At 51.2% G+C, this 24,457-nt stretch overlaps 1 protein-coding gene across 5 annotated transcripts in view; it reads right to left on the reverse strand.

Annotated features, from left to right (window-relative positions):
* The window catches only part of LOC149364944 (uncharacterized), a 55,071-nt gene that overhangs the window by 19,177 nt on the left and 11,437 nt on the right, over positions 1-24,457 (reverse strand). For 2 of the 5 annotated variants that reach the window (XM_089574925.1, XM_089574924.1), the window contains exons 2-10: positions 13,112-13,204; positions 11,253-11,419; positions 9,610-9,759; positions 8,477-8,941; positions 7,868-8,017; positions 6,637-6,832; positions 4,239-6,220; positions 4,012-4,157; positions 1,886-2,085 (exon numbers count right to left, since the gene is read on the reverse strand). In XM_089574925.1, the coding sequence (XP_089431051.1) occupies positions 1,886-2,085; positions 4,012-4,157; positions 4,239-6,220; positions 6,637-6,832; positions 7,868-8,017; positions 8,477-8,941; positions 9,610-9,759; positions 11,253-11,419; positions 13,112-13,145 (3,490 nt within the window). In that variant the 5' untranslated portion in view covers positions 13,146-13,204. Of the gene's footprint in view, positions 1-1,885; positions 2,086-4,011; positions 4,158-4,238; positions 6,221-6,636; positions 6,833-7,867; positions 8,018-8,476; positions 8,942-9,609; positions 9,760-11,252; positions 11,420-13,111; positions 13,205-24,457 lie in introns of those variants that run through there. The other 3 variants (XM_089574926.1, XM_089574927.1, XM_089574928.1) reach the window with 3 other exon arrangements.

The raw sequence follows: 24,457 nt of genomic DNA on the forward strand, positions 1-24,457 counted from the left end.
ACGCAATGACTGCCTTCGTCTGCCGGTACTCACGTGGTGAACAAGGGAGGGAAAGCCTCAGGGTGTTTGCGAACGTTTCAACAAGAGGACTGTCTTCGTCTGGGTGGAGACAAGACCTCTTGTGGAGGCGCTGGCAATACTGTGAATCTTTCCCCTCACTTGTTCACATTTTGAGCGTCAAAAAAACCAGCCGCTTATCCTCTCTATGCCCTATATTCCTCTGCCGATGTTACAGATTAAAATAAAAAACTACACCTCTATAATATCCTGTATATTTAGCAATTCCATCACATGGAAATAAATGTTTTATAATCATTCCTCATATTTGCTCTCCGTTTTGGCGGCAGGGGCCTAGGTGAGAGGTGGTTGGGGTGGGGGGCGGGGAGGAGGGGGGGAGGCACTGCGCTAAAACTTGGCTCATTCTCATGGAGAACCCTGCGCACGCCTGTGGACACTGTTCAAAAATTTTTCTAAGCATCTCAGCTGTGACGCTATACAGGCAGTCATCGTCTCAGCAGCAAGCGCAGGAGCACAGGTGCGTAGCATTCGGTGCATGGAATATGCGTGATGAGTGACTACTTTCTTCGAGCATCGAAACTGTGGAGATTGGCCAAATAGCCGGACAAAGCCTGGGCAGCTCACCAGCACATCTTTGCGACTGAGGATAAAGTTAGGGGAGCTACGAGGGCAGTCGCCGCGACAGTAAATCTCTCATCCCCTCCGTTGTCAGCAAACAAGGAAACAGTACACTGAACGTAAATGCGAGTTAGCAGACATGAGTATGAGTGTGAGTGGAAATGAGTGTGAGTGAGTGGTTGTGAGTGCGAGTGGTCATGAGTGCGAGTGAGTGGTTGTGAGTGTGAGTGGACATGAGTGCGAGTGAGTGGTTGTGAGTGTGAGTTGTCATGAGTGCGAGTGTGAGTGAGTGGCTGTGAGTGTGAGTGGACATGAGTGTGAGTGCGTGTGAGTGGTTGTGAGTGCGAGCGGTCATGAGTGTGAGTGTGAGTGAGGTGTTGTGAGTGTGAGTGATGATGAGTGTGAGTGCGAGTGAGTGGTTGTGAGTGCGAGTGGTCATGAGTGCGAGTTTGAGTGAGTGGTTGTGAGTGTGAGTGGTCATGAGTGCGAGTGTGAGTGAGTGGTTGTGAGTGTGAATGGACATGAGTGTGAGTGTGTGTGAGTAGTAGTGAGTGCGAGTGGTCATGAGTGTGAGTGTGAGTGAGCCACCACTCATGGTGCCGAGGTATGATCGGGGCACGTTCTGGGCACCCGCCGAAAAAAAATGCACCTTCTACCATCCAGCAAACCACCAACCGACCTCCTCCCTACACAAACTTCCAAGTTCCTCCCATCAGCACCCATGCGACAGCGCAATGAAAGAGTGAGGGCAAAATTAAGTTCAAAGGCGCAACCGGAAGGCGATCAGTGTAGAAGCGAAGTGTGCAACCAAATACGTTGCTAACGCAGTTCTGTTCCCTAACATTGTATAATCGCCTGTGCATATTTTTTCTATATATTTCTCAAACCAACCTATCAAACTTAAATGTACTATCTATAAATTGGAATTTGAGAAAATTATAACTGCGGACACACGCAGAAGCATAATCTGATGGTGGGAAAGACAGTCTTCCCGCACCGCACTTTGATTAATGTGAGCAACAGATCACCGCACGACCCTGAGCGCGCTTTAAAGTGAAGCGTGTCTGCTTACGACAGAAAGCGTTAAAGAGACACCACGTGTGAAAACCCGGACATAAAAGGCGCAAAAAGTGGGTGGAAGTTATTGTTTTAGTAGCCAGGTGCCATCAGCATGTGTCTCGCAGGCGCATATGACACTGTGGCGCAACACCAGGACGCGACCGCTGTCAAGATTCCGCAAGGCGCTCACCGATCACGGACGGTCGGCCGCTGATGGAGTTCCGCGACAGCGTCTCGTCGAAGCAGCTGCGGGAGCGAGTGTTGCGGCGAAACGTGTAGGGTCGCTTGCCCTGCTCCCAGGCGTCGCTTTCTCCCTGCGATGAGATGCTTCCCGCGGAGAGTCCCGACTGCCGCCGCGGTGGTCGCGAGCTTACTGCCGTCTGGGAGGGGCTGCCACAGCACAGAGGAGAAACGTGGCGATGCGTAGCACCGTGAACGGAGGTTCTCTTGTCCATCGAGTGAGTGTCGAAGTGTCTATCCTCATCTAGCCAGTTTGGCTGTCCTTAAGTCACGACACACCTAATGCACCCCATTAACGTGTCAACGAAATTTATTTCGCGACATCGCCAAGAGAAAACACCACCCTGTGTAAACTGGCAACCATCGGCGCTTACGTGAAAGGAAGGGCAGAAAATGGCAGGGTTTTAATGTAGCCCGCTTTCGAAACGATCTGAGCAAGAGTCCTTGCAGCTGCGCCGCGACCACAGCGGCGCAGGGGGCAGAATTGCGCGACTGTTTTCCACGCGCCGCCCGTACAGTTTGCGCGGAACCGCGATCACATGGTCCCGCGGACGTCAAGTGTTCGAATTAATTTCGACTCATACCCAGCCTACGAGCCGGAGGGACCCAGCCTCTCCCATCCTGAGCGCAGTCTGTTTTGTTAGGCGAATGAGGAGGTGTGTATAGCCACCACCTGGAGGAGGAGGGATGCTTCCAAACTGCCTCCTCGTGTAGCTCCTCAGAAGCTGCTTTCCCGCAGAGCTTGGAACATTACGGCCGACCTTCGCGCAACTCTGCGCCGAAGAGGCGCACGCTCAGTCCTGGTGGCTAGCGTATACAGGAACACTACTGGTGGCTCATGCTGAGCGACGCCACGTTAGCTGCCGTCAGTTGTCGGGTCGAGAATCAGTTACTGGGTTCACGTAAACGCCGCGGTGTCGGTTCGGTGAGTCGACTGGACTCGACCCCTCATGTTCGCCGCAAGGGGAGGTTTGACTGGCAGTTCCTTCCGCATACATTTAATCCACTTTTATGTTTGGTCACGGCCGGACTGGAGCGGCGGCGGCCGCTAGAATCCGGCCGGGGCTAGGGAAAATCATTTTCTTCTGAGGAAAACAGAAGCGGGAGCCGGTTTACTATTCGTGCGATTGCGTCTCGCAGGGCGCAGCACAAGAGTTATCTCGCACGTATCGAGTTGGTGTTTAAGAGACTCGTCGAGTCGTGCTGACCAGGCTAACCTTGCTCAGCTCAGCTCGATCCCCCCCGACTCGATCCACCGCTGTCGGGTTCGTGTAAACGGTGCTTCTGTCATCTTATCATTTGCGCTAAATGGAATGAAATACGCACCACTATCGTCCAGAAGAACCTCTGTCAGCATAACGAGCGAAGGATTCCATTTTACACCCGTTCCATCGAAGCAGCTTGCTCCATTACGCTCTCACTTGAGAATCTGATGAACAAGACGATCTACCACGCCACGTATTCAAGTGAAATTTACTCTCCTCTTCTTCATCCACCGCGCAAAAGCCACAAACCACTTTTCACTTGGTGCGCTTGGGTGCTATAACAATGTGCAGCTAAACGACGAATGCGCTTAGCTCTGTAGCGATGGGCGTTGAAGCGAACATGAAGCAGGTGTATTAATTTATAGCCCTTCATGCTATATCGCCTCATTCTTAACTGGCGCGCAGAGTTATGGAAGCAAGAGCTCGCATCAGCTATTCAATGAGTCGAACGCACAAAGTCTGTCTCATAGTAAATTTTAAGTTTTTCTGCGGCCTCGACTATAAATTTAGTGCCCGATATAGTTATCGCTATAGGCCACCGCGTGGCCGGGGCGGTGAGATATACAGCACCTTTTAACGCCCGCACCCCTGATAAGCTGGCACCTTCTCTACAGATTCCAAAGGACTTCACGATTTTAGTGAAAACGAGGGTAGTAGGAAGCTATGTGGAAGTATTCCGTGTAGATATCCAGCGTTCCATGTCGTGGCCGCATTACTTAAATGCCCCGTTGCCTAGAGCATTTGTGAGGACTTGCAGTTCTTTAGATATATTAGGGGTGCTTAAAAAGGGATGAAATTTTAATATTCACACCTTATAAACGCGCACTCTTCCGGACCGAAGTCAACGGTGGAAGCTCGCCGGACAGTCGCTGAGGTGGAACTCTTGAGGATTGTCGACAGGTGCCTCTTTTGAGCAGATTTCGAAGACACCTCTTCCGAGGGCATCAAGGCCTTGTCCTGGGATGCAAAACAGCATGCATTTTGTGAAGTGGCTCTTCGAATATAAACCAAGATAGCGCTCTGCCCTGCGACACTTACCGTGTGCTGTACGGGCGGTGGCCCGTCCTCTTCCTGATTCTTCACGCCCTCGCCAAAGGAAACGCCAGATTGCTTACGCCTGGCTTGCGACATGCTGACCCGAGATTCCCCGAGAGTGCGGGGCGACGGGGCGTTGGTTTTACTTGTCGGGTCTTGTGCCTGCTGCGCTGATGAAAAGACACTCGTCGACTTATCAGATGTACTACTCGTCGCCGCCGATGGTTTCTCCGTCGAAGGTGCCTCCGCGCTCTTGGGTGCTTCGGTAGTGCTTTCAAGTGGTGTTACGGATTCTGAAAGCCGCAACGCCTTCTCCTTATTAGTCGGTGCCTCTTGGGTAGGCAGGCTCCCCCCACTACTCTCCTGACGTGGTACAATATCGGGTTCGACCTTCGCCGCTTTCTTGGCTTCTCCGGACTTAACATTTGAAGACTTACGGCCAGATTTGCGACCACCCTTGCCTGACGACTTGGACACCCTGGACGCTTGTAGCTGACCCTGCTCATCTGTCTCTCTAGAGCTGCTTTTTTTCCTCTCACGCTTGCCTTCCGGCTCCACTGGTTTTACAGTCTCCGGCTTGCTGGCTTCCGGATGCGAAGTCGAGCGCTCCTCCGCCATCTGCTCACTGCAGCCACGACGATCATCATCAGTCACTTCGGCGCTCTGCTGTTGCTTAGCCACGGGAGGAACGCTCGGATTGTTAATTTTTGCTCCATATTGGTCTCCTTGCAAAAGTAGAGGGACAACGGAGCCTGAGGTTAGCTGACGCGCATCTCCTTCGAGCGCGGAAGCATCGACACCGAAACCTTGGGCCCTGCGCTGATCCTCATTCTTGTCCGGTGGATCGGCTAACGGCTGGTCACACACGGTCGCGGCGCACTTAGGACGAGGAGAGCTCTGTCGAGGAGACTTCTTGTCGTTACTGCCGCTCTTTTTCCCAGACCGCTTTCCCTTCCTGCTGCTCGTGCTCCTGTCCCTCTCCGACCGCGCCTTGTTTCGCGACACTTTGCTGGCCTCGGTAGACTGGCCTGTATTTTTGTCAGCCACCGCGGCCTCATCCAAAACGCCAGTGGCGCTGACCTTGGCGACTTCCTTGCCAGTCTGCTTCCTGCCACCTTTGCTGATTTTGCTGTCGGCTTCTTTGCTGACTTTGTTCTCGACTTCTGTGCCAGTGAAAGTGATCTCCTGCGTAGTCGGTTTACCGGCGACGCTTTCGAGATCAGTATCCCTAGCAGAAGCTTTGCTGAACCTACGCTCAAGACCTGACTTGGCCGTGAGGAAGCCAGTACCGGATGAGCGGCTGCCTGACAGCCTACTGACGTCAGGTGGGTTTGGTTGAAGTTCAGAACTGGTCTGCTCGGGTATGAATGCCGTTTGAATGTCGGCGGCAGTGGGTGAACGTTTAGACTTACGAGGTGAGCCCGCTGCGGCACCGTCCTCCACTGGAAGAACCGAATGCGCGAAAGGAAGGTCGCTTTCGGCTTCTGCGGTGTTTTCGATGCGGTCGCCGGGTGCCGCTGCAACCGCCTTGGATATGTTGTTGGCTGGCTGTAGTTGATTAGCCGCTCCTGCCTGCTCACCTACAACTGCGGCTGCACTCGCGGTCTGCGGAGAGTAACCCCCTTTGCCAGAGAAAACACTAATTCTGCGAAACCAGGCTGGGCGCGCCTTCTTCACCGTAGGACTGGTCGCGCTTTGGACACCTTTAGTATCCCGGTTTGGGCCATGCCGCCAAGGGAAAAGGTTGAAGGCAGCGGTCCGTTTGCCTTGATGTTGCTGCGTCCCAGAGGCCTCAGTGGGTGACTGTACAGTCGTCGTAATAGCAAATGGCTGTGAAAAAGCAAGATTCGACCTTGCGGGTGACCCTGGCTGCTGCTCCTGCTGATTTTGCAGACACGCATCCTGTGGAGCATGCTTAGTCTCCTGCGTTTTCAAGGCTCCCTCCTTGCTGACCAGGGAAAACGGTTTCATCACGTTCAAGGCGTCTGAAGAAGATCCAATAAGAGTAAAGTTTATATTAATTTTGTTTTTATTGTTTTGGTAGCGCAAAATTTTGGTACATAGCGCTGTGTGATAAACTCTATTGCGAATCAGTGTGAAGTTGGTGCAGCTGCAAAGAGGCAACATAAAGCCCCACCCCAAAAGTTATTCATCCTAATTGCTTCATCATGCGGGATGAAGAAAGACCGACAGCGATAAGGCTGTCTTAATTGTGACACTTTCTGCTTCTGACTCCGATGCTTCAGAATGAACAGCACGGGCTCTCCGCGGGCTCAGCCCCACGTGGCTCTGTATTAAAAATGCCTCCCATGCCTTAGAGGGATTTCTAGACGCGCCCGTATGTATCGCATAAGAAACTGAAGGCCACAGACGGCAAGGTGGCATTCCTTATGGTACTCACCTTCCTGGCTGCCGAGCATGAGACGAACAAGTCCGCTTTCGACAACAGCATGAGAGGCCGGGCTGCTGGGCACAGCTGTAGATGACCCAGGCTGCGTCGGCGCAGTGTCGTCAGTCCCCTTCGCTATTTCCTCTTGCGGTTTTTCGTCCTTGGTTGAGAGACCTTCTTCGGGGTTCGCAGGAGCTTGGGTTATCGGCTGCAAGTTATGCCGCGACGGGTTCAAGTCAGCGAAGCCGAAATAAATAAGTCAACAAATAAGAAATAAGTAAGTCAATAAAAATAAATAAGACAACAAAGAACAAATAAGTAATTCGTGCTTAGATGTTACAGAGTGTGTCCCATATGTCTGCAGCTTAGAAGCGTAGTAGACTTGCTACCTTAGCTGCACCAGACTTACAACGCGCCATGGCTCAGAGTACGCGGAAACTAGCCTTTTTTCGTGCTTAAAAAAGAAGTTAAAAGCAGTCTGGAGTTGTGCTAGTTGGTTAATGGTGAACATGACGGGGAAAGAAGCGCTTAAAATGAGAACAAGAAAGAGACGTCGTGTTTTTATTGTGTTGTTTCTACGTGATTTTTTTCGCCAAATTAAGGCATATGTTTATCGACGAAGTTCAATGGCGTCACGAAGCCCATCGGAAGATGGCACGCCGGTCGTTTCATGAAACTGAGCCATAAATTAGGTACAACGTACAGCGAAAACTCTCGGTCCCCATCGCGGTGCACTCTGCAACGATAGTTACCACGTGAGACAGTACGAAACGACCACAAATCTGCTCAAAAATGAAACCCCGCGCATTACCTTTCAAGACTGTCGAACGTACAAACAATGAGGATTGGGTTAGCTTCCACAGCGGAATCGAAGGCAGCACTGGTATTAGCATTGAAGGCCTCGCGGGGGTGTTGGTGCACAGTCAGTGGCACTACTGATTTCCTTTGCCACGAGCGATACTCCTCATGTTGAACGCAGCTGATGTGGCGACGAAGTTATAGAATGTGGTTCATTACTCATAAATAATAATTATGAATGATTTTTTTTAATATTTAAGAGAGAAACTATATTTTTAAAAAACGCATCCGTGTTTTCGCCCAATTACAAGCCAAGCTTAATAGGAAGTTTACACTTCCGGGCATTCCTGCGGTGAGCGAATGGCCGTAGCACATTTCTTTTCCTTCTGATTAACTTTGAGGAACGCCACGAGGCTGTCAGGCCGTGCGTGTTCACATGGCTGACCTGCGCATCTGTGGTGGGCTGCCTTTTAAACCACTTCCGACGCCATCGGCTGAGTCGGCCGTCTTTCCTTTCGGTCTTGATCGTTGATTCAGCGTCCGTGCGTTCCAAGTCTTCCTTCGGGGACTCGGAGACGATCGCTTGCTCTCTTGCCTGGAGTGGAATGAAGCGGGGTTTGAGTTTCGGAAACTGAGGGACCCAGTATTGCGCCTAACAGTTTACATACTCCTACAAGTTGATGATAGTTGCTACGAGACGAAGATCGGTGCTGGCTTCGTCTAACTGGTGAGGGTAGGGTATGTGCACCTACATTCCGCACTGCACTTCCTCTGTTTAATTTATGACTCAATGACGCTGGCGAACGGGACGGCACCGTCTCGCTTGAGGCCGGTGCGTGCGCGGACCATGCGCACATCTGCGCGGGCCTTTAGAAGATTCCAGAACTGCATTTAATTATTTCCCGCTGTTCGTTGCGTGTTTAGAACCCTTTTTAGAAGAACACTCACCAAACTCGTCCCCCGTTTTCGTCAAGCATGTTTGGTGGAATGGCGGACGATGAGGCTTGGCGCATGCGCAGGACGTTATTTGAAAGAGGGTCACTATAGCACTCACATCCGGCGCAGGAGTTGTGCATGGGGCAGCGGAGGGCGGAGCAGGGGCATCCTCCTTCTTCCTACGCCGCATGAAACGGCGCTGGGGCTTCTTCATGGTCAGCACAACCTGCGCGAGCCGATCGAAGAGGACCTGGTCGCCGAAGTGCACCGACTGCGTCGATGCCGTCTCCTGCTGCGTGGAACGCAGGACGCCGTACGACAAGACGTCCGGGGTTCGATCCATGTCCTCCTTGAAGATGGCGAACAGCACGCGATCCACGAAGTAGAGGATTGCCACCGAGGTCACGAGACCCGAGAATAAGGAGGCGCTGACGAAGGCGCACGTGCAGACGACAGCGAAGAGCGGACCGCGGCGCAGACCGAAGCGGGCGCAGATTCCTTGCGCCAGGCTGCGCACCAGCTCGCTCCATTCGTCTATGACCACGACCGGAAACAGCAGCAGGACCACGGTGAGGACCTCGACCTGCGCGGTGGCCATGTTTCATTCACCCTGCCGAAACACCACGCTCGTATAGATTCCGTTGTCAGTTGCAGTCCCATTCCAAAGCATACGTCAATCCTGTGGAAGATACCTTCCTTAGTTTATGTCCAGGGAGATTGTGGTTAGGTCGCACAACCTTAAACAGTAAGATGCCATCATGGAAGTTCCAATGACTTCGCCGTCGTATGTTTTGACGTTTTAGACCGGAGTAAACACCAGTTTATAAGTCGGCAGCCACGAGAACGCATTCATACAGTATTGACGCCCTCCTTCAAGATATTCGGCAGATTTTATTGCTGATATATGCGAGAGGAAAGTGAAAAACCAAAAAGCACTCCATACTTTCAGTGATAACAAATACGCCAAGTTCCACTCATATGTGTACACAACAAGGTATTTGCAGGCGGACGTCAAATGGTAGCTCAAAAAAAGGTCTTGAAATGTCACCATATACGTCGCCCGATGAACATTCACTTGCATTCCTGCTCCGTAACCCTTTGCCTATAAAAGAATTTAGTGCGATGTAATAGACGATTCCCTTAACAGGCCCTCTGTGAGCGTTAAGCCGACGCAGCGTAATTAAATAAAGTTCAACGAGCACTACGAAAGGCCTGTCACCTCATCAAACGAATCAAACGAAAGGTACACACCGCGAGGTAATGGCTGGCGACGTGCTCCGGTGCCATGAGTCCCAGCAGCGGCAGGGTGACGAGGTGCACCAGGGCAGCGGCCGGCTTGGGCACCGCGTTGAAGGCCAACAGCAGCAGCGGAAGGAGTAGGGAGTAGAGGCAGCTCCCGAACTGAGGAGAGTGCATGCTCACAATGCAATGAACGGAGATGGGGAGGTGGTATTGAGCGACACGTGGGTGCACAATGCTCCCGAATGAGCAACACAGCTACGCCCGAATGATGGGTTCTCTAACGGACTCAGGATGTTACAGTTTAATGGATTGTCCTCCTGTAAAAAGCTTTCACGTCATTGTTCAGAAGAGCATACTACAGAGAAGACGGACAAGACCAATTTGTGACTGCGGGTCATGATACGTGCAGGATTTCTCTCCCATATTTGTGGCACGTTCAAGATTCTTCGATGCCTGTTGTATGGGGGCCAGAAAGGATGCGTGGCCCCAGCGCAGTGCACAAGAAGATACTGCAGTCCATGTCTGACGTAGATGGCGCTCTTCTCCGTATGACCCCACGCTTACAGAAAGCTATATGCGCCACGGCCGGTTTCGTGGCTCTTACTAGCATTGCTTCTTGTGAAAGCTCAATGCTACTGCCGCCAAATGTTTTCTTTTTTTATTTTTGACCGTTGATTACGGTCTTTTTTCATTGGCGCCGGCACGCGGCCGTATCACTTTACTTGTCGCACGTAGCGCGACCAGATTCCCTTGGAAAGATTGTATCGTGCGCAACAGTTTCGACGACATTCAAAGTTGTCATCGCTGTTTTCTGCGCTTTGCCTTGATAATTATGGCACCTTTACGGCATACGCTAAGTGCTGCTGAGAGCGGCGATGATTATATTATCTTCCACTCAGCCAAATGAAGTCGCGGCTGTCGCCGATACCTAATTTTTCATGTTTCTAGGCACGAGTTGGCTCTATAGAACTTTATTGTGACACAAGCAGACCTTATTTTACTGATGACATCGTCCGAGACTGTCGACATGATCTTACACGATGTCAGTGCACGTTAACGATCCCCAGGTGGTCAAAATTGTTCTGAAGCCCTCTACTACGGTACCTCTTCGTAACTTTCTTCGTTCACTCTCTCCTTTATCCCTTCCCTAACGGCGCGGTTTAGGCGTCCATCGAGATGCGAGACAAATACTGCGTCATTTCCTTTCCTCAAAGACCAATTTTCAGTTTTTTTCGAGTGACAACGTAAGTTTTATGGTAGCATAGCAAGACGGCAAACTGGAATATAAATGTCTCGCTCATTTAAAACTGACCGACTATCACAAGGACTGTATGGCAAATGTAATGTCGCTATTTATATGGAATATGAATTCTCACATATTTTCCAAGGAAGCAACAACGGCTGAAAAAAACCCCTCTTGTTGACAGCCATTTCGTTGACGCGGCGTGCGAAACTTGAGTTTGCATTTACAGAAGCGGGCGCTGACACTGAGGGTTCTCGCCATTAAAACAATGCATTGTACAGATAGGCACTCGAAACAATGAGGAGAACCACGACGTCCGATATTGCGTGATATCAACAGACGCAGCAGAATTGTGCCAAAAGACTAAAGCAACCGATAAAAACGGGCAATGCCAGTGAGCTCGACACACCTGGAGGCCGAGGAAGACTAGAGGCAGCAGGTAGAGCGGTATTAGGACTCCCAGGTGAGACAGGCTGTGGCACTCGTCCTGCTCCTCGACCCCCGAGATGGACGACCCCCTCACCGAACAGATGGACTGGGAGCGAAGGAACGGCTCCGGGACGACTTGGCCCTCACCTGCGCTCGAGCGGCGCCGCGATGACAGCTCGGTTTCGTGTACAATTGGCTGCGAAAAACTATTCTGTGTCTGCGTTCTCTCCTTGAATCTCAGTCTTGAATGCTAAACATCAGAACAGAAGCGATACGGCTGTAAAACACGTAAATGCGATCATTTTATTACCTTACAGTGACTCCGAGGGTTGTTTTATTTTTAACATCTTCAGTTGGCGTCCAAAAGCCAGCTCGAAATTTTGTCCTTGGGCAAACACAGAGCAAACATCTACGGCCGTGCGTCTAGTGACGTCACACACGCAAAGTCGCCCATAGAAATTGAGGCCACGAAACGGTAAATTTTCAAATTCATTTGCACTGTGTGACGATTCGTGCGCGTACGCCAGTGGCCGCACAAACACGGTCAGTGACTCCCGGGAGGCGGCATACCGCGCCATCCTGGCGGCGTGTCTCCACGGAGGGGCAAGGCCACATAGCGCATAGGATGGCCGTCGACGACTCCTACGGTGGGGATTAAGCCTGTCACGGAGATTCCAGGGGAGAGCTGCGCGGAGTGGACCCGGTCAGCGACTTTCCCGGGAAGCGGCAGACTGGCGTCGCGTCGCCACGAAGGGGGGCTCGACGCTTGCACGAGGAGGGAGATCTGCGCGGAGGGAACAAAAGGAAGCGGCGAGCGGGCGGCGCCGCGGGGGCGGCGTGAAGCAGCCAGCGGCTACGGCGAAGGTGGAGGCTGCAGAAAGAAAGAAGAAAAATGCTTAAAAAGGGGGAGCCGACGGGAGGAACGGACAGAGAGGGACGAGTCGAACGAGCGGACGAGACGGAGGAAGGCAGAAGACCGGGGCCGCGCATCGACCAGGGAGCCCGGGGTCTAGCCTTCGCCCACGTTCGACCTCCGACAGCACGTTTCCACGCCAGCAGCTCCTCCAACGCCTGGCCGAGAACGAGAGCTGCACAGCCGCAAAGAGTCCCCAGCCCGGCCGCAGAAGACATCCAGCCATTCGTCGAGCCCGTGCCACGACAAGCTGACTGAGCCCCGACGTGGACGAGCCCTACTGCATTTCCCGTAAGCGGCATCAAGCCAGACCCATTAATTAAATCATATTCTAAAATCATTCTTGGAGTCTGTGTATCAATCTCCTCGTGCCCAGTGTGGACCCAGGGCCAATTTAAGAAACCGGTCCATCACAACTGTAACACCCTCGCCCCTCCCTCCCCCGGCTAAATTTTGCACAAGAGACCAGAATGCTGCGAGGAACGTATCGGGAAAATTTTAGTGTAATCTGAGTAGGTAGAAAAACACCGGAGTTGCTAGAGGACCCGCCGCGGTGGCTCAGTGGTTACGGCGCTCGGCTGCTGACCCGAAAGACGCGGGTTCGATCCCGGCCGCGGCGGCCGAATTTCGATGAAAGCGAAATTCTAGAGGCCCGTGTGCTGTGCGATGTCAGTGCACGTTAAAGAACCCCAGGTGGTCGAAATTTCCGGAGCCCTTCACTACGGCGTCCCTCATAGCCTAAGTTGCTTCGGGACGTTAAACCCCAATAAACCAACCAAACCAACCAGTTGCTAAAGGGACTCTTCCGCACACCAGACGGTGCACACCAGGCCTTGTTCTACGTTAGACACCTTCCGGTTGGACACGCCGTGATGGCGATGTTACCTATCAATGATTAATAAGAATCATGAGACGAAATTTCCCACCTGTATCCTTCCCGCGCTGCGATTCCTCGTCCATGGTCAGCGCTCTCGCCAACGGGGTGGAGCGAAGAGAATCCTCCTGTAGTTACCGCAGTACTGAAAATTGCGAAAGAGCAAAATGGGATTCGCATAGCACAGGCGAAACGACAAGAACGCGCGCGCAGCACGCGAAGTCTTCTTCTGAACGTGGCGACATGCGTCGATACAGAAATCATCATCACAGGCTTCCAGTTGATCCTGGTAAAAAACACCTCCACGGCTTCAATCGCATTATTTAGTACAAATGTGCGCACATGTCCAAAAATTTTATAATCGTATTCCAATAATCGAACTCGCAACCAAACCCCCCAGCATATCTCCATAACTGTTTTCTGTTGGTTAGAGCGAGATGGTGCCGCCAGCGAGCTCTGTTCTGGACGCGCTGCAAGATTTTTTTTTTTTTTGCGCTTTGGTAGGCCGCACAATTAACCCCAGAGTTTGGCCCAATGAGAGCGCCAGAGTTTATGCGTGGAGCCGGTGGAGAATTCGCAACTGCTGTTATTCAAAAGCTATGTATATATGTACTGTCAGCGTCAATTGAAACGCGAACAAACCAATTGAAACGCGAACAGCACAAATCGCATATATTATAATAAGGAGGCAAAAGACATGAGCAGTTGATTTTCCCATCGAAGCCGAAAAGACCGCTCTTCTGAAATGTTAATAGCCCACGCCTGTATTTCACCTCCAGCCTCTAATATGGTTGATTTTTTGTGCTCGCATTTCAGGTGTTTTGTTCGCATTTCATTTGGCGCTGATAGTACAATAGATACAGTCGGAGCAGGTAAGCTCGTGCTGCACTAGGCTGGCACCCTTACAAAACGAAGATGGAAAAGGCGTGGGAGCGCATTGCACTTGGAAAAACGGGTACGAACTAAAAGGGGGAATGTGAGAAATGGCTTAATGTCCCGTAATTTGCCCAATTTTAGCGTATATAAGCATGCAGACGCTTATAGTACGTAGACAGCGTCAATTTACGATTTTTTTTATCCAACCATATATGCGTTTGCCGCTAGCGGCGACGTGGTGTCTGGAACTTATGAACGAGGCAGCATTTCGGCAGCGGAAGATCTCGCTCGCTCTCGCCGCCGAATGCCCAAGTGTGAGCGAGCCGTAAGTCTTCTGATCCATTACTAAGCGAAAATTGACTTTTACCAGAGTCCTTCAGTAATACCCCTAAGGGTCATGAAACTCCCGCCGAAGTTTGGTTTGCGGACAAAAGCGGCCGCTAAGGGCGCAACGACCGATCGAGGAGCCACGAGCAGCAGACCGCGCCGGCGGTTTGTGGTGTGGTTGCTCCGGAAAATCTTGCTTCCGTGCGCGTGTTATTATTTCGCCCTTTTATCATTGTATGAGAGGTTGAAGCATGTCCTACACTTGCTGCAGAAGTGTACGCTTGCTCACAAGAATGCGACGGGGATCGTAGGAAACGTGCTTCTCAACGGCGGCCGCATCCGCCAGCCGACGGTGGCCACGGGAGCCTTCCCGTTTTTATCGTTATGATCGGCGAACACGGACCTAGGAGCAATCCCAGACATGAGTTAACATGAGTCAGACATGAGTCAACATGCAGCAAAGGTGCGGCGGGGCCTGGCGACGGCCGCGGCCTCAGGTGGCCGAGTCAGCCCTCGCGTCACCGGACGGAGTGATGCTGTGAAAGGTCAAGCTGTTGGTTTTACTTGAAAGACGGCTGCGACATTGACAGAGGTCCCGCGTTTCGGACGTCAGGCGAGGGTGTAAAAGGCCCTTCATTCATCTGCTGGGAAACGGAGTGCAATTCTTTTCCCACGGAGTCACCGATCTTAACAGTACTGAAGTCAACACGACAGCCTTCGATGACGTCTCTAACCCCCTGTCCACCGGCTGGGAAACGGCGTGCCATTCCTTTCCTACGGAGGCGCTGAACTTGCCACAGTGGTGAATTCGAGATGACAGTGTTCGAGCACAGACCTTTGGTTCGAGGACTGGCTTTTCCTTTTTCCATCGACCGAGCGGCGAGAGATAGCATCAGCACCGCCCCTGGCGTGGGTGGTACCGCCAGTGCCCGCAACTGCCCACCTGACTGGACACCGTTTTCCGAACTTTATTCCCCAGTCAGGGATCCGGCAAGTACGAAGGGTGTATAACGGGATGTGGTTTGTACCGAGGGACTCCTACCTCGACTGTAAGTATGTACAAATAAACTTACTGTATAGTTCGACACATAGTTCGACACCGTCCATCGGAGCCGGGACCTGCGGAGCTGAACGAGTCACTCAGCTCAAGGGCCCCTCCATCTCCAACAGTATGCGGCCGTCAGTAAAAGGCTGTACCGCGGCAGACAGCATTGCGACGAAAGGAAACGCTTTTTTTTTTTTTTTTGGCACTTGGCAAACGACGTTTCCAAGCACTTTGCACAACAGCGGTGAATCACCGCAAAGTGATTGGTTTGGTTGGTGCGTTGTCTCAATGAAATTCGCTCGGCCGGCGAGCAGGGCCAACCGGGTCCACGAACTCTGTTTATTGTTATGATTCCCGAAAGCTGTCACACCGAGGCAACACCGCAGCAACCTGTGTTGTTTCTCTGCCGTTCATGCAGAGTGACAAGAAGTTGTAGAACGAGATAGGCGACTTGTTCACAGCTCGCTAGCGAATGTGTTTGTTGTCGTCACTGTTGTGTGTTCGGAGTGTGACACAGGCTTAACCCGCTTGACGCTTATATGGAGAAAGAGCGCTGCCGGCAGTCCCGCGGCCGGTTCTTTTCGTTCGCCTGCTCCGTTGAGACTTGAAATGGTTAAAAACATTACTTAAGAGAGCAGTGAGCTCATTACACTACATTACACATGACCGCAATGAAATGGCTGATAAGGCCAGACTTGGCAATAATTGAATTACTGTAATGAAATATCTGTTATTTAGTTACTTTCCCCGCTAATTTGTAATGCAACGAATTAGTTTTATGGCTTATTAAGCTAGTAACGTAATTACTACATTGTGGCAGTAATTTCGCTGCAAAAGTAATTAATTGCTTGCGAAGTTACTTTCATTTAAAATGCACAGCTACTCTCGGAGTCGGCAGAAATTTGGTCTTTGGGCGCCTCGAATGCGCATGGCAAGAGATGCTGGCTAGAAACTTAGAGAGATTTAGAATAGGGGGCCCAAGGCTTGGGGGCCCCAAGGAAATAGCGGGCCCCAGCGCTACGTACGAGTGCGCCGGTGAGTTTAAGAATAGGGGTCTCCCCTACGCAGCGGAGCCAGGCTTGCGTTTGTCGATTGCAGCGCCACTACGGCAAACCAAAAAGATACTCTTTAAAAAAGATTTTAAAATATGCGTTCCTTTCTTCGTCACGAACTGTTATTATTGCAGACACATGATTTAAGAGTAAAAATTATAAGTATGTGCTTTTACTGAGGCGGTAAACTCCATTCGAACATCCCACCAAGTCATCTATACAGCGACCAAACAATGCGTACTCGCTAAGCCTAGCAGCTTTGTAAAAACAGAAGCAATCTGAAAATACGGCGCATTTCATCGCTAAAATTTTGTGGTGAGGACACCATGAGACAAAGAGATAGCTTCGTGCGCCTTTCGTTTGTCGTGAACTTAATACACAGAGTAGCGGCGACAAGGAATCGGTGGTGAAGCGGGAGGCCCCGCTTCGACGGGCGCCGCCATGTTGCCTGCACGTAGAGCGGCGTTGGGGCGCACGCCTGTTTGAACCTCGCGCGCTCTCTGACGTCAAAAAACGCATACTCGCTAAGCCTAGCAGCAATGTAAACACAGAAGCAATCTGAAAATCTGGGGTATTTTATCGGTACAATTTTGTGATTGAGGCAAGTTCAGACAAAGCGAAAGCTTCGTGTGCATTTAGTTTGCCGTGAACGCGGGGCACAGCGCAGCGACAACAACGAATCGGTGTAGTGAGAGGCCCCGCTTCGACGGGCGCCGCCATGTTGCCTGAACGTGGAGCAGCGTTGGGGCGCACGCTATTTTGGCGAAATAGCGTTCGCTGCTAACGTTAACCCAAGACGCAGGGCAAGGCTTGCATTCTGCGCATGCGCTGACAAGAACGAAATGACGTATGACGGGAACTGCGTAGGACGGTGCCTCCGAGACCACCCGACCCTTTGTTATCAAGACGCTTCCCGAGGATATTGGATGGGTAGGCGGGAGTCGGGAGTCGGGATTCACATAGGTCGCGTGGTCGGGGTCAAAGCAGGAAAGAGTTGGCTAGAGACGGGGTTACGTAGAGGAGAGCAGAAAAATAACTCCATACAGAGTATTTACATCTCGTTAGAATTGAGACGACGAGGTCGGAGAGACAGTTGACAGCCTGCCTCCTTTCTCGGGAACTGCTGTCCGGTGGCCGCAGCGACCGCCTCGAAGCCTGGACACCACCCTCTCAATCTGTCAGCACTGCAATGCAGCTGACGCCAGGGCCTCTCGGGAGGACCGCGTTGAAGCCGGCCGCCAGCGGCGTCCGCGGGTCGCCCACGCAGCTCGAACAGGAGTAAAAGCAGAGTAGCATGCTGAGTCATTAACCCGCTCACCGCGCTTTTTCTCTCACACCAGCAGTCCCCGAGGGGAGGGGCGAGGGGGTGTTTCCAAGCTAGCACGTGGCTTCGCCGAGTCCACGTTTGCCGCGGTCGCTAATTTATGGTGACACTCGGGCCCGGAGATCCGGCTTGTTCGGCGTGCGGTGCGCTCGGAAGGACCGGGGCACAAAAGCAACGTTGCCTCTGCTTGGGGCGCCGAAAGGGCAGGTAGCGCCCGTTTCAGTTGAAAACTAGGGACACATGAAGGCTCCCTATTGAAAACTAGTCAAGGGCGCTTCCTGGGCGTACGCGCCCAGCGTCGGCGCTCTTGGCGTACGCCGAAATGGGCTTCCAAAAGAGTCATGCATCTCCATCTCCCTGGCGCCGGCTCGCGTCCCTCTCGAGTCGAGGGAAAGAATTTCAAGCCATGAAGAAAAGGGGCCGGGTGGCGCTGAAAGGACAACTTAAACCGCGAAGAAAGTTGGGGGGAGCCTGAAAGAGCTTCAAACCATGAAGAAAAGAGTCACCGAGAGCCCCGCGGTCCTCCGACTGTTGACCCGCTTCCGACACGTGCGCCAGCGCCCGTGGCGCCGATTTCTAGCAGCGAACCTCGCCGTGGTTCGCTGGCGTCTCCTGCAGTGCGCATGCGCAGACCGGTTCTGGCGTACGCCAAGAGCGTCGACGCTGGGCGCGTACGCCCAGGAAGGGGCACTGCAATGTTTTCCTCGGTACCGATTGATATCATTAAATCGATATATCATGCGTTCCTGAGACCAGTGCAAAAAGAATTATTGAAATAGGAGCATGCACACGAAAGTTATTGCACTTTGAAAATTCGAAATGAAAAGATCAGACGAAAACGCGTTTCACTCACCCATTTCACTCACCGGGTACTTAGACTGGGCGCCACCAATCAGAACCGCGCCTAGCGCACACGCAGAGAAAGCTTGCATGCAATTGTTGCTTTGTCGGGGCAGCCCACAGCCGAGCAATTTGACGGCGCCCCCCCCCCCCCCCCCCCCCCTTGTGTACGTGGCGCCGTAGACAGGGTAGAGGCAAGGGAAGCTCCCCGATGTTTCTTTGTTGGTATGACTGCAAGACTGTCCCCCTCCCCACGATACTCGCCTCCCGCCTCCTGTCCGGCCTTTCTCTTCACATTTTTTGGGCAAGGTGTTTCGACTGGCTTTTTTTTTTTTCGCTGCCTCCTTGGTGTGGTTTGAACAGCGCTCGCCTCCACGAAGGATTGAAGTGGAACGGAATGTGTTGCCCCTAGCGCAGTTCATATTAGTTTTCGTTCGCTGTCACTGCTTCTTTCTAGTTTTTGTGGCATGCAAAAAGCTTTGAGTACTCAGAGACATAATATTTTGGATCTATATCGTGAGCATAAAGGACAATATGCAAACCGGACGCACAACCAATCAGAGAGACAGCGCCCATTCGTGATGCCGCTTCATTACCGCTGCCGAAAATGGCCGCTGCTTTGCGACACCATCGGCTCGAAACGAGCATTCTCGTTCAGGAGCCACAATGCCCCTTACTCTGCATACAAGGAATAAAGACCTCATGTTTTATCTATGTCGCATAGCCCCTTTAACAGAAATACAGAATGTATTTCGAAACAGTTATAGTAGTCAGAGAAGCTTACTTTTTACCTCCTCATTTCGTGTCAGAAGCACCAACTCAAGATAAGAGAATTTAGTTGTGGTACCAATGTCTTTCGTTATTCATTTTTTCCACACACTGGTAGCGAATGGACTCGACTTCCACAGAAAATTGCTAAATGTCACAGTGAAACATTGATTCGGGCTTCGTTGTCAGATGTGTAGCTGCTTGCGCGGTGCCTTCGTTTAATTTGCTTGTTCATTAATTCCAATTTCTTTTTTTTCTCTTTTTTCACACAACGGTCTCTCGCAAACAATATGTTGTTACCCCCTGCAGTAATGCCTTCGGGCGCTGCAGGTATTTCAAATAAATAAATAAACAAAAGTTAGGGCACAGTTGCGCCTGGTTCGCCACAGGGTGTTCGGGGAAACTGGCTGAAATGTGCATGGCGCTAATATTACCGAGCCCAAGCTGCCGAGGTAGATTCTTCGGTCCACCGAGGCAATAAATAACTTGCTTCGAAAGATCATTGTGGACAGCCTCTGTTTTATTTGTTTTGTTTGCGTTGCCTTATCCTTGCAATGAGCCGCGCAAAAGGCAAGAAGAGGCTTGTTTTCCAACCAATACGTCTCGTTCCCAGACGACACTATCGCATTCTTTGTGGAAACGAAAATAATCAAGTTCTCCCTTCTGAGTAAACTCAGAAATGTCGCCTATTTACTTCAAGATAACCCGGAGAAAGCCGTCGAAACAGTAGAGTAGTACAGTATAGAAAAGGAGATTGCAGTCAACCGTCTGTAGCACCACAGGGGCCGAATCCACGAAAGAGTTCGCTTCGGAACGCGTTCGCTTTCTCTCTTGCCACCTCGCTCCATTGGTCGTGTGTCGTCACCGCTGGCGGTGACGTCACTTCAGGGAGGCGGGAACATGGATTTTGTTTACGTCACGAGACATGTCAATCAAGTGAAAGAACGCGTTCGGTCGCTGTGTGCGGAACTCTGAAAGTGGCGTTCGCTTCAGCGCGAGGAGAGACATGCCGGTACCTCCCGCCGCCCCGCTGTTGTTCGCGGTGCTCAGCGAATGTGATCGGCGGCCTCGGCGGTCGCGCGTACATGATAATCCTTTCGACATGCCTGACGATGCTTTCCGAAGGCACTTCAGGCTGTCGAAGCTACTTGTACGCCAGCTATGCGAAGAGCTCAAACCCCACCTTGGACCAAAGAGGGAAAGTGCGCTCACAACAGAGCGCGAAGTACTCTGCGCCCTACGGTTCTTCGCTACCGGGGGCTTCCAGGCGGCAATCGGCAGCGGGGCAACTATACGGCTCCCGCAGTCATCTGTGAGCCGGACGATTTTGGCCGTCGCTCAGGAAATCGTGCGTGTCGGCACGGAGAAAAATTGAGTGTCGTTTCCTTCGACTCCCGAGGAGAAGTCCCGCGCCAAGGCAGAGTTTTTGGAGCGTGGTCTCATCCCCGGCGTCGTCGGGTGCGTCGAACTCACACGAAGGCTTCACCATGTAGGTATGTTCCTCCATGAACTCAACGAGCACTTCACGCTGGCGCATCGAGACGTGCGGGCCCAGGTGACCTTTGTGCGTTGACATGACGACTAGTGAAAATGTCAAGCTGACAAGTGCTGACACGTGAAAAGTCTCCCGCGCAAGTTCAAAATGCCTATCGCCCTCTCGCAAACACAAAATAAAACAACACAATTGAGAGCGCCCTCTCGGGAACGCAAAAGAAAACAAACCAATCAAGAAGCATTGAAACCGTCTCAAAATAAATTCTATGCTTATTTTATAGGCTCTGAGTAATAAATTTGCAGTATTGTGGCCAAACGCATTCATTTAGAGGTTAAAAAAGCAAATAAGTTAGCATATGGCCCCTTAAAAATACAAGCAACCGAGATGGGACCGCCCAACAGAACCGATTGGCTGTTGCCTGCCCCCTTGTCCTCCCGCAGTGTTCCTCCCACCGTTCTCCCGCCGATGTCAACGTCAAACTGACGTCACGGCAAAGCGAACGCATTCCAAAGCGAACTCTTTCGTGGATTCGGCCCCAGTATAGCCTAGGCAGAAAATAGATGAAAATGGGCCTGTGCCGGTAGTGAGCTACCTCACACTAAACTTTCCAAAAAATTTTCTGCTGAACAACACCGTCGCTACAACTTCCTCCCTTCACTCCACGCGCACCCCTAGCCAGAAGGAACAATTCATTCCCCACAGCACTGTGACAGAGAACGTACTCCCTCCTTTTCCTGCCTAGACTGGGCTGCAGGCAGAGTGCGCCCATCTGGAGTTTTCATTCGCTCGAAGAATGTGGGTGTGCTCTCTGAAGGCGAGACCGTTTGGTGGGAAAAGAAGCTTTGCAGAGAAGACCTTTTGCAGGTTTCCGAAAATGGTATATTGTTTTAAGTAATGGATAAGGCACAGCCCGCGTTTATAGACAGTACTCGCTGGATTCGTGCTGCGCCTCTGTCGCTTGCCTGGCTTCAGAGGACAGGACTGCAGGTTTGATGCCACGTTGCGGTATACTGCGGTACGCTTAGCACTATCCGCCGTGCGATTTTACGTAATGGATGGTTTAATGCATGAATAAGCATTTGTGACCTCAGCCAACGAACGCGTCACAACGCCGCGCTGGCTGTTGCTGTGCGCGGCACCACGGCGTTCAACTTCCGGAAGCACAAGTAGTAGTAGTAGTGGCTTTATTATTACATTTCATATGGAAGGTAAAAGAATGTTTGCAACCCCGGCATCTGCTATCGCGGCTGGAAGCTCCTGAGCTGGGGCAGCGGAAATACAGGGTAGCAGGCAGTATGTAGAAGTGAAAAGAAAGAGGTGAGGGGATAGTAGAAAGGACAGGGGGAGTGGTACACTGACAATAAATAGCACACTATGCAAATTTGATTTCGCTCGGGATACTTGCGAAGCAGACAGTGTACTTTCAAATTTAAATTTGTTGAGCTTGTTAATGGTGCATTTCCGCGGGCGTAGCGTGGCCATTTTGCCGGCATGGTGCTGCTGTTAGTAAGATGACAATGCTAAGGCAAGAGCCCGCTAACTACCCCGATCTCGATCAAATAAAGCCGTTCCGAAATGCGGCGTGCCCAAATACGCATTAAAGCACTGTACCACGGTCTTCTTCAACATATTAGTAATGCAAAATATTTTCTTGACTAACCCATTGCCATCATCGTCAGTGTGCATGAACAAATTGAAAAAGTGAGCGTCTTGTACGGAATGAAAAAGTTGTTCACATATACTACGAAAAGCAAAAAATGAAGCGTCAACATAGCAGCTCTTAGAGGCTAGACTTTTCCATGCCACGGCGTTTTCGACGCTGAGCGTTTCGTACGTACAGTCGCGAAGCTTCCATTGAAGCCTGTGCGGAGCTCGGGATTTGTGCGACGGCTTGAAGGATTCTTTCTTTGCGGTACCCGTGTGGCAGAGATGTAAAACAGCCTTCTTGGGCGTGCGAAAGGCGAAGGCAGTGTTACGAAAGTACGCCATGAGGGAAACTGTACGAAAAGAACACACAAGTTCGTGCACTAATAACGGACTTCATTTCTTCTTCGCGCAGAATAAATATTTGCGAGCAAGCCATAAATATATCCGGAAAATTTATGCAGCCATGCACAACACACACACGCGCGCGCGCACGCACGCACGCACGCAAATTGAGACGGACGCGACAGAGTAACTTTTTTTTTTCTTATTTCCTTTCACTTTATACACTGGACTCGTGGTAAGCTTTTTCCGATAAGGACACTGATGACTCAATGAAATCGCTTCTCTTTGTTACCTCCAAGACATTTAATATTTCTTTTGTTATCTTATCTTCAGCTCTGCCTTAAAGCGGGTCTTTTTGAACTTTAGTGCTCACTTATGCTTGCTGCAATGAACACCCAGATGTCCAGAAATCCGATTCGTTATCATGTACTGATGCTATCTTGTACTGGGGCTGGATTCTAGCGTGGTTGGCCTTCCAGCGGGCCGGCTAATCACGCGACTCGAAGCCAGATACGCAAAAACCTTTCCCCCGATTGTTGGTTTTAAGGGAGAGATAATGTGGTTCAGCAAGCAAAGGAAATTAGCCTGACGCATGCAACCGCGTTGATCGAGCTCAGCAGTATCACCGCGATTGAGCCACGCTGGGGTAGAAAAGATAGGAATGGGACGATGAGGTGGACCAATCAGATTTCGACTGATATGGTTCATTGCAGGGAGCACAAAAGTTCAAACAGACCGATGTTATAGATAGAGCTGAAGATCAAAATAACGAGCGAGATATTAGAGGCCTTGAGAAAAATTAAAAAAATCTAAGTTATTTCTCTGCCAAAGCTATCAGTGTCTCATCGACAAAGAAGCTAGCATGTCACGGGGCCAGTGCATGGACGGAAATTAAAAGAAAACGTTTGTCTATCGCATTTTCCTTTGTGTGTGTGTGTGTACTCTGCGTGCCTGTACAGATTTTCGGCATATCTGGCGCTCAGCCGCAGTAATATATTATCCTCAAACAAGAAATAAACTATCAGTTGTTAGCGCGCCGACGCAAATGTCTTATGGGTTTCTTGTTTCGTTATTCGCGCATTTCAGACAAAATGTTGAACCAACTCGCCCAACAGCACGTGTTAGGAAAGGAGAAGTGACGACTCATGAGGTGCGGCATCTCGAAGCGCAGCTTTGGACACTTTTGTCGAAACGTCGCTTTTTTTTCTCTCTAAGCCCTTTCTTCCTCTCTCCCCTCCGAGTAGCTTTGTTACCGCCCACAAGAGTGGTTTTTCGCCTGTCATATCAGTTCCCCCATTCAAAGGGTGGCAGATTGCGAGCGTACCCCCCCCCCCCCCCCCCCCCCACCCCTCCCCCACCCCTCCGTAGCCACAAGTAGTAGTAGTTCACTCAAGTCTCTGTGTTCGGTACGTGCATTCCTTTTTAGGGTTCGCCAGGATCGCAAAGTGCACTTCGAAGTTTGTGGTTTCCCGATCTGCTGTCCGACTCAAGTCGCTGAGGCGTCGGTCCTGTTTTTCAAGAATTTGCGTGTGTCGTGTGCTCCGATGAAAGCTTCGTTCCCTCAAACTCTTCATCATGCCGTCGCCTTTCAAAGTCTGCAAGTATTTTGATTCCTTGCCAGCTCTAGCATGGAAGAGCATATTATCGTTTCTGGACGGAGGGTCCCTGGTAGCGCTCTCAGA

The sequence above is a fragment of the Amblyomma mixtum genome, chromosome 2, assembly GCF_055824585.1.
Source record: "Amblyomma mixtum isolate Tamu chromosome 2, ASM5582458v1, whole genome shotgun sequence".
Lineage (NCBI taxonomy): Eukaryota > Metazoa > Arthropoda > Arachnida > Ixodida > Ixodidae > Amblyomma > Amblyomma mixtum.